We start from the raw sequence: 10645 nt of genomic DNA on the forward strand, positions 1-10645 counted from the left end.
GTGGGTTTTGCATTACCATAGACTTATATAGGAAAACAATATCCACTTGCTGTGAATAAAAGCTCATCAACATAAGCCCAACATGTATTTAATAAGAATTGTAAGCATATATCAGCTTTAAAATGTAAAATAACTGTCTTTAGTTACAATACTACCCCTCCCCCCACCTCTAATGAAGGTGACAATTAATAACAGTAACTGGGTGATATCCAGAGAGATGATTAATGCCGCTTACTAATGATTAGTGCCAAATGAAACTCATTTGTATTTTTTGATGTTGTGATTCCAGAATGGCTTCTAGCATTGTAGAAGTAACCAAGAACACTGCAAGGAAACTTCTTGACCTCATTGCCGAAACCTCAGAAAACCTGACGATGATGGAAGTCACAGACCACTTCCACCCCATCAAAGAGCTCGGGACAGGATCGTACGGAAAGGTTCTCTTGGCCAAACATCGGGGTTCAGGTAAATTTGTAGCCTAATTCATGTAAAGAGAATGATTTACAGAATCAGTTGTGCTTCTGAGTGCTTTTGAGCAGCATTTTTAAGTTTCTAAGTTTTCCAAGCCCCCCTTGCTTCCAGTTTTTGAGTGATGGTTATGGATCTTAATAAGTCAGAGCTTTTAGATTTACATAAACTTTTAACTAACTTTAGCAGGTTTTTAGCAAGCTTCATCATTTCTCTAATGTTGGGTTTATGATACTCATTGTCTTTTTATGTCTTTCTTTTTAACAGATGAGTTGGTGGCTATGAAACTGATGAATAAAGAGAAAACTCCAATGGACAACTTCCTAGTGGAATACGGAATGTCTCTTAGTCTCAGCGGCCATCCAAATATCATCGAAACCCATGAAATCGCTTTCCAAACCAGCAACGAATATGTCTTTGTCCAGAAGGTGGCACCAGCTGGAAACCTTCATTCAATAGTAAAGCTAAATGTAAGTTTGTATCAAAAATGTATTGATCTTTATAAAGTCACAATTTCTAGTTTTAGTTGCTTTTGAAGCATTTCTGAGTTTTAAAGATTCCTTTCCCAGGGCAATGAGTTGGTAGGATGTATAGTTGGCATACGCTTGTTGTTTTAGGTATGTGTATCACTCAAGATATGAAGCAAGGTTTAAAATGGAGTAAGATGGGTTAAGATGGTTCTTGCACCATTAATGGCACCATTTTGTATGCTGACAGGTTTCCTTTAATCCTAGTCCTTGTGTATTCAGCTAATGTATGTTTGTTTCCCTGTACACGAGGTAAGGTGGGTTCAATATGTTGGGTAACATTGTGTTATATTTGTGTCTAGTGACTAATTTTCTCTCTTTTTTCCCTACAGGTTGGTTTAAATGAAGATCTTGTAAAGGGTTTTGTTCCACAGGTAGCGAGTGCCTTAGACTTTATGCACAGCAGAGGAATGGTCCATCGGGACATTAAACTGGACAACATTTTGCTCATGGACATTGAATGTAAGGAAGTCAAATTAGCAGATTTTGGACTGACGAGGCTCCAGGGCACTCAAGCACCATGTATGGCCTGGTCCATCCCATATACTGCTCCGGAATTGTGCAGCTTAAAAGAAGGGGATCAATTGCTGCTGCACCCGAGCATTGACGTGTGGGCGTTTGGAGTCTTGTTGTACACAGTTATGACCGGCACATTTCCTTGGGAAGAAGCAGGGGGTCATGACCCCATGTATCGGGAGTTTGCTTGGTGGCAAACGAAGAAAGACCTAACCTTGGCACCAGGAAAGTGGCAACAATTCTCCATTGAAGCCAGGCAGATGTTCTGGGACTTGTTGGCCCTCAATGCCTCTGAGAGGTGTTCTGCTATGGACATTTTAAAATATGTCCACCTGCCATGGAAAGCAAAAATGCCTCCAGAGAATCTAACCAGGAAAACGGTCATACATGTGATATAACAGAGTGCATGATGTCCATTGTGGAGCCTCATCAAGTGTTGCCTCATACAAGACTCATGTCCTAGGGGAAGGTAAGTCTAAATCTTAGGACTGCTGGCTTTTTCTGTATCTGGTCACATGTTTGCTTATCTACTGTAATTGCTGATTTCAGGAATACTAACTCATAGCGTAGGAAAACCATATATAATGAGCCACAGAAGCACAGATCTAATTGGACCACATGTCCACTTCTTTCCACCACAGTTCTCAAAAGCAATTTCACTATTCAAACATATACCATTCTAAAGCTATAACACCGATGTATGCTTACATGGTACCTACACTAATTACACATTCATTCTGTTTGGCTTTAGTCTCCCAATGCTTCCGCTGCCTAAGAAAATATTATATGGTCAAATTATGGGACCCTCTGCTCCAGGGCCACAGAGCAGCTAATGGCATGGTTATACTACATAGAAATTACATTGCACTTCTTCTCACCATTGATTTTATTGTTCTCCTTAAATGGCCTTAAAACTCATTTCCAGTTTTATTCTTTCATGTGGTAGGAGGGGGGCCTGTTTACAAAAACAAGCAATGTTCTCCCTCCCCAATTCTAGTGCTGCCCCATATTGTCTTTGCTCCAGATTCAGTCTTTTCCAGGATTTGACACCCAATGTTATGCAACATCTTCTGTGAGCTGACAGGGAAATGATTCAGGGAGCCAAGCTCACCGCATCACATGAGCCCAGTTCTCTGCAGCAGCATTCAGGACCTGTTCCCTGCTGGAGGATAGATGAGGATGGGAAACACATGTCAATCATATGTCCAGCCCGGCCAGCAAGAAAAAAGACAGATTTAAAAAAAGCTCCTAAACATGTGTACTAGATTAGAACAAATTGATGGTTTTTAAATTTTGTTGGTTTTCTTTTCCCTTTTTTTGTTCATTGTCAAGTGTATTGGAATGTGTTCTGCAATCCTTCTGTACAAGGCATCTATGGTAAGTATAATATTGTCATAATAAATGAAGACTTTAATGACTCTATTGCAGTATGGACTGAGGAATCCTTGGATACATTGATGGAATGATGTTACATTACCGAGCCTGAGATCTGCAAGCCCCCCCCCCCAGCTGCATAGTGTAGTAACTTTTGCATATCTGTGGTTACTCCTCCTGTGCACTGGGTGGTGCTCTTGTGCTTCTTCACCTCTGGTTTATTCAATATTGTATTATTATGTTTATACAGCAATATGACTATTACTAATACTACTATCACTTTATACTACTTTACTACTTCTGCTGCTATTACTCCCACATGTATGGAAAACCTCTATTTCTTTGATGTCCCAGTGTTCAGATTTAGATTTTTCTGTTCTTTTTTTTTCTATTAACATTATTTTGAAAACTTTACACTATTACCTAGCAGGAGAAATGAGGGGCTCCACTGATTGATACTTTCCAACCATTCCCGATTTGGCAGGGCATGCCCATTTTTTAGTTTATTGTCCCATGACGGTTGTGTCTGGGCTGTGTCCTGGGATCACAGCATGAGGGTCTGATGGTTTCAGCAGTAACAGCATCAGTGTTGGCTTCTAGTCCTGATCCTTGTTTGCCCACATTCCCAGCAGCTGTGCCCACTGATCTCGCCCTTTACCAAGTCACAAATCCCAGTGTATTGCATGCTATGCCAGATGGCCCTTCTGGCCAAATTAGGAAAAGGATCTGATCTGGTGGAGGCTCTTACTGACTTCATGGTTGTGTCCGTTTTAGAAGACACAGCCTTGGTTGCCAGCTAAGGGTTATCAACAATCTCCTGCAAGGAAATTTTTTTTCCCCCAATGTGCTGACCCAAGTTGTCAATCCAAATATTCAGGTTGTGAGCCACACATGCAGCTGCCAAGGCTGGTGCCACAGAGGCAGAACTTGCTTCCTAGATTATCCTAAGGAGGTCCTCTATCTTCCCATCCATTAGGGTTAAGATGAAGGTTTAGTCTGGATTTTCCTTTAACTATCACCCAAACCTTTCCCCAAGCATCATATGTAGGAGCTGTATTTCTAACAGTCCTACATATGACAGCTTCCCACTGTAACAGGATTTTAGAAACCACTGCTGTCACTGGGAATACTCAGCCATGTGTGTGTGGGGGGGTGCATATGAGGACCACTTATTTTATAGGGGGTTTCCAGGTTTCAATAAGTATCTGCAGAACCGAACAACCACTAATCAGTGTTGTGGGGAAGAGACCCTTGTCCTCATGTATTATAGGGATAAAGTGCTTTGCTAAGGGTTCCCCCTGGCAAGGCACCCCTGAATGTTGAGGGCATGTGGCCTGAGGCTGAGATTTCTTTTTTCTGATTCCTTCCTCTGATTAAGGTCCTTCAAGGATTGATTTATGGAAAAGGTCCTCCCCTTTTTGGTCTAGCAATCATGCAGGTCTTTGCAAAAGCCCAATGAAAAATATTGTTTTCTGTGTGCCCTGTTCACACCACACCATCTGCACATGACATTAGCATCGTGGTGTGAACAGGACACATAGAACGCAATGGTTTTCTTTATACCCATGCAGAGACCTGAGAGGTGCATAAAAATATGTCAATGCATATGGTGTGAGCGAGCCCATAAGGTACACCCAAAGCAACACCGTATCCATGAAGTCTTCAATGAGGAGGTAATGAGGTAAGCATTAGGAATGCCATTCCCACAACCATATGGAGGGACAAGAACCTACCAATGAAGGGTAGCCTGGGGAAAGAGACAAGAGGGAAGTGCACATATCTGTGATCCCAATGACCACTGGCCCAACAGCCATCCGGTAAAAAAAAAACAAAACCTACATCACACTTTATTCCTGTTGGCAGTATACACAATCAGAACTGGAGGGGTGGGTGGGCTATTGTATGCTGTCTTGTATTTCCTGTTGAAAGTAGAACCATTCATCTCTGGTTGGACCTTGAAGATGAGGATATATCCTGAAAACTTGTCCTGAAAGTTGAATGTTAGTGCAAATAAAAAAAGTATCCAGGACAGTACTCAATTGTTCTTGTTAGCATAAAACTAAAAAAAGAAATGTGTGGGTGGGCAAGACTTTAAGGCCTTAGATCACTTTTCACAGAGAAGCACAGGGGCAGCTGACAGGCATCGTGAGGCCATACTGCTTCTTCCTGAATGTTTTGGGCTGTCTTGGACAGTTGAGGAAGTATTTGCAATGATATTTTCAACTGCAAGCCTAATGTTGGACAGGCAGTTGCAGCACAGCTCTATTCACTTGAATAAGTCACGTTCAGTGACAGTACTGCCTACTGAATGTGATTTAGGGAGATAATTTTGGATGCTGAGCCCCACTGAATCAATGGGTTTGGGCATTTTCAAAATGGAGGTCATTGGTGGTCAACTTCTTCTTCCTGGTTCCCTGTGCCGGCCCATTGATGTCCTGTTTTATAAAACATTCTTAAGTTAATTAATGTAATTATTTCTAAGAACATAATTACTAGTTCTTATAATATAGATGGACAGCATAAGAATAGCAATGTTAGGTGATTGGGCCCCATATTATTGTGGGAGGGTGTGACCTACTGTTGGGTCCATCCTTCTCAGCATAGTCTATTTGGTAGGGCATCTCCCACTCCAGTACTGTATATGCATTTTGGTATGTAGTCAGTGGGGTTGCTGCATTGCTATGTGTCCTCTTTCACAATTCTAGTCATTTTGATTGTAAAAGGTTTGGCAAAACCTCAGGGGAACATCCCCTTCTCTTATTACTGCTTGGAGCCACCTTTGTGGGCCGAGGCCTGGTTATGTCCCCCTCCCCCCTCTTTTTGTACTTCTAATTTGCATTGTTTATTGTAAACCCAGCTATCTGATTTTTTTTTCCTTTTTTAATGTCTTGTTGATTTGTTTTTTGTCTGCAGTTATTTTTGTATTCTTTGTATTGTATTTTGTAATCTCTTAAATTCTGATCAATAAAATATTATGCAAAAAAAAGTCACATGCCTGAAGAAGGGGCCTTGCATGGCTCAGAGACCAGGATGTTGTTATGGTGTGATGTGATCATTTAATAAAATGTTTGGATGCTTTCTGGAGATCCTTCATGTGCTTCCGGCATATCTCTTGTTCTATTATATCTAAAGGTGAATTCCCAAAACATGACCTACTTGGGGTACTTGACAGCTAAGGTTGGGAACCATTGCTATACACAAATTTTGCTAACCCCAAAAAATTAATTTCACTCTGGTGACCGTGGGTTACATTTGGCTTCCATATCCACTTCCCTCAAAAGAACCGTACCTGTACATCCTCTGGTTGAATTTGGTATACTGGGGTCATGGCTGGAGCTCCAGTCATGACCCCAATATCTTTTTTTTTTTTTTTCAGCCAGCCATGTGAAATAAAGTGATCCAAGTGGCTAATGAATCACTGGATCACTTTCACATGCAACTGAAGGGGGCCCCCCCGCTGCCTTCTTGGGCTCTCCCATCCCACCAGGGAGCTCCACACTGAACTCGCAGGTTTTGCCTGCCAACTATAGAGATAATCAAAGACCAGAACATCCCCAATCATTTCTATGATCTAAGAAACTGGAAGCAACATGTATTTTGTCATTTCTGGTTTTGGTTTAATGTAAACAAGCCATTACCAGCCTGTGAAAGCATCTGATCACACCAATCTCAGTCTGATCAGTTCTTTTTAAGAGCAGAGAAGAGGTCTGGGGTCTAATGGACCCCGTATGTCTCAGTAGAGAGGACCTGTCACTGCCCATGCTATCACAAGGGATTTTGTTCATCCTTTGTGATAGCAATAAAAGTGATTTAAACAAATGAAAACAAATAAGTATTAAAAAATAAATAAATACAAAAATAAAAAAAACACTTCAATACCAGAATCCCCCCTTTCCTGCCCAGGCCAATTTTTAGCTCTCAGCCCTGTCGCACTATGAATGACAATTGCACTGCAACACTGTAGTCATTAGAGACTTTTTTTAGACAGATACAGCTTTCTTTTGGTAGTATTTAATCACAACGTTTTTTATTTTTTTCTAAAAAAATGAAAAAAGACAACATTTTGAAAAAAAATTTTCTTAGTTTCTGTTATAACATTTTTGAAATAATTGATTTTTTTCCTACACTGATGTTTGCTGATGAGGCTGCACTGATGGCTATTGATAGGCGGCACTGATAAGGGGGTACTGATGGGTACTGATAGGCGGTACTGATGATTATTATTATTATACAGTATTTATAAAGCGCCAATAGTTCGCTCAGCGCTGTACATTACAAAGGGGGACAGAACATGTGACAGAACAATACCAATACAATGCAAAACATGAGGGGATCGAGGGTCCTGCTCTTTCGAGCTTACAATCTAGGAGGGAGGGGATGGTGGCACAGGAGGAGAAAGCTGTGGGGGATGGAGTGGTAGGAAGAGTGGAGGAGGTCGGCAAGTTAGCAGGGGGTGGGGTAGGCTTCCCTGAAGAGGTGGGTTTTCAGGGTGCGCCTAAAGGAGAGGAGAGTAGGTGATAATCTGATGAGTTGGGGCAGGGAGTTCCAGAGGATGGGTGTTAGGAATGGACTGGCCAGCAATGGTGGGACTCACCTGCCTTTTGATCTGCAGTACCAGGGCTGGCCAGCGGGTGCTCCCAGCAATCAGAGACTCAACCTTTCAGCCAGCTAACACCTGGAACTGATGATGCTGGGGTATTTAAGGGATGGCCAGACCCACAGACTCTGCCTTGGTGTTGTGTTTGTCCTGGGCCCTGTATCTGTCCTGCATCCTGTTTCTGTCCCTCTGCCTGACCCTCTGTACTACGCTGCTTGTTACCTGTTTTGATCTCTGGCTTGTGACCCTGACCATCCCTCTGCCTGACCCTCTGTACTACGCTGCTTGCTACCTGCTGAACATGGCCTGTGACCCCGACCATTCTCTGCTTGCTCCCCCTGTACCTACCTGCCCAATTGATATTGACCCGGCCTGCCTGACGACGCTTGCTTGTATGTACTGTTATCTGTGGGTGGTTTGGTTTGGTTTGTTTGCACTGTATTATGTTTAGTATTGCACTGCATTTATGTTTGTATGGTTAGTGTTAATAAATTGTATTGTTTATCACATATCTGAAGTCTGCGTTTCCCTGCATCAGTCACACACCTCTGGTCATACCTGGGAGCCCTGACAATGGGTGACACCCTGGAGAAGTCCTGGAGGCAGGCATGGGAGGAGGAGACCAGGGAACTAGAGAGAAGGAGGTCTTGTGAGGAGTGGAGTGTGCGTGCTGGGCGGTACTTGGATATTAGGTCGGTGATGTTGTTCGGGGTAGTATGGTAGACAGCTTGGTACGTCAGTGTTAGGATTTTGAATTTGATCTGTTGCGCAATCGGAAGTCAGTGGAGGGATTGGCAGAGGAGGGTGGCGTAAACAGGGCAGTTGGAAAGGTGAATGAGTCTGGCAGGATGGACTGAAGCGGGGATAGCCAGCGACGAGGCAGGCCAGTAAGGAGGGAGTTGCAGTAATCGAGTCGTGATACGATGAGGGAGTGGATGAGCTGTTTAGTGGTTTCTGGGGTTAGGAACGTGCGTATTTTGGCGATGTTGCGGAGGTGGAGTCTGCACGAGTTTGTTAAAGATTGGACTTGGGGCTGGAAGGATAGGTTGGAGTCCAGAATGACACCAAGTACTCTGGCTGCGGGGCGGGTTTGATGGTGGCGTTGTTTGACGTGATGGAGAAGTCAATGGGGGGTGGGGTCCGGGCTGGGGGGAAGACAAGAAACTCGGTTTTAGAGAGGTTCAGTTTAAGGAAGTGGAGCGACATCCAGTCTGACATGTCGTTCAGTAGGTGTGTAATTCGGGCAGAGACTGAGGGGGTGAGGTGGGGGGTTGAGAGATTTGTGTGTCGTCGGCATATAGGTGGTAGTTGAAGCCGTGGGAGTGAGAGTGTATGAGTTGGCCAAGGAAGGAGGTGTAGATGGAGAAGAGAAGGGGCCCAAGGACAAAGCCTTGAGGGACCCCAACAGAGAGGGGGAGTGAGGGGGAGGTGATAGCATTATAGGTAACGCTGAAGGAGCGTTGTGACAGGTAGGATGAGAGCCAGGAGAGAGCAGAATCTCTGAGGCCGAAGGAGTGTAGTTTTTTAAGGAGGAGGGGGTGGTCGACTGTGTCGAAGGCCACGGAGAGGTCAAGGAGTAGGAGCACTGAATAGTGGCCATTAGCTTTGGCGGTTAGCAGGTCATTGGAGAGCTTGAGTTAGGCAGTTTTGGTAAAGTGTAGGGGATGGAAGCCGGACTGTAGGGGATCGAGGAGGTTGTTGTCATTGAGGTGAGAGCTTAGGTGGGTGTAGACTAGGCGCTCGAGGAGTTTGGATGTGAATGGGAGCAGGGAGATGGGTCTGAGGTTGTTCGGGTCATTGGGGTCCAGAGAGGGCTTTTTAAGTATGGGGGTGATGTGTGCATGCTTCAGAGGGGAGGGGAAAGGGCCGGAGGAGAGGGAGAGATTAAAGATGTGGGTGAGGAAGCATAGGATGGAGGGGGAAGAAGGTTGTAGGAGTTGTGAGGAGATAGGGTCGAGGGGGCAGGTGGTGAGGCAGGTACCAGGGGGCAGGTACTGATAGGCGGTACTGATGGGTACTGATAGGCGGCACTGATGAGGAGGTACTGATGGGTACTGATAGGCAGCACAGATGAGGAGGTACTGAAAGGCAGCACTGATTGGGCTGCACTAATAATCAGGCCAGTTGATCATAGACACTTCTGAATCCCAGTCGGAGATGACTCCAGATCCACCCAAAGATGACATGGAAGAGGCACTAGTGATTTTTGACGATGAATTCTCTTTACACATTGGAGCAGAAATACACATTGAGTAAAGAAGAATTGGTGAGTGATGGCGCATCTGAAAGAACATCACATATGGTCAACTTTCTCAGGTATGTGGCTTTCTTGAGAAAATTAAAGCATCAAAAGATCCTATATGTATTTTGTAGTAGTCAGCTCCACAATTCAAACTTTTAGGGGCAAGCCACACTAGCATTTCTGATCTAAGTGTGTAGTCATTACTCTTTGTCCCACCATATTACCACTGTTGAACTGACCACATGCAGTTTGTCATTATAAATTTAATTTTCTTGTTTGCATTTCACAGATAATTTCTTTATTTTCTTCTAACAATATTTCTTTAATTTTTTTAGATGACAAGTCTGGACTATCCCCAATGGATGAACAAGACCCCTGCCTGGTACATGGGAGATGTAACTTGTACATATATAAGTAGTTACTCCTCCTTTGCACTGGGTGGTGCTCTTGATGTGTCTCTGTACAGAAAAATACATTTTGATCCTGCCAGAAGTCCAGCGAGCTCTTAAAATCCTGTTTGAGCTAACAGCACTTTTTCTGTTTCACTGAAGTTTCAAACAAATCTTTCAGCCAGGTTTAGAAATACATGCCTATATGCATACATTAGTAAGTCAACCACTTAGCCATATTTCTTGCATGAATTGGGCTCATCATCTCTTCTTCTTTAATCCTCAGCAAACCAACCAGACTTGTGTAGGACAGTCAGGTACATAGAATCTTTAGAATGAAAGGTCAGCAGTGACTCTGTAATGATCTCATTAGAGGTTCTCTCTCTCACTCCCTTGTTTTTCCTTCTCTCTTTTTACCCTTTTTCCTCGCAACTTTCTATTCTCCTCTCCAACCTCCTTCCACTCCAATTTCCTGCTCTCTCTCTCTTGCCATTTTCTCTATCTCTTCCCCTCTCTTTACCCCTTCACTCTC

The 10645-nt window shown here is 43.5% G+C and overlaps 1 protein-coding gene across 1 annotated transcript; it reads left to right on the forward strand.

The window, feature by feature from the left end:
- Window positions 1-290: 290 nt before the first annotated feature.
- LOC149435277 (serine/threonine-protein kinase SBK1-like) lies at window positions 291-1909 on the forward strand. Its single transcript, XM_089662853.1, has 3 exons — window positions 291-465; window positions 736-938; window positions 1328-1909. The coding sequence occupies exons 1-3, from the start codon at window positions 291-293 to the stop codon at window positions 1907-1909; spliced, it is 960 nt and encodes a 319-aa protein (XP_089518979.1).
- The last annotated feature ends 8736 nt before the right edge of the window (window positions 1910-10645 follow it).

Source organism: Staurois parvus, unplaced genomic scaffold, assembly GCF_062004578.1.
Source record: "Staurois parvus isolate SC_StPar_1 unplaced genomic scaffold, SC_StPar_1.0 ptg001566l, whole genome shotgun sequence".
Lineage (NCBI taxonomy): Eukaryota > Metazoa > Chordata > Amphibia > Anura > Ranidae > Staurois > Staurois parvus.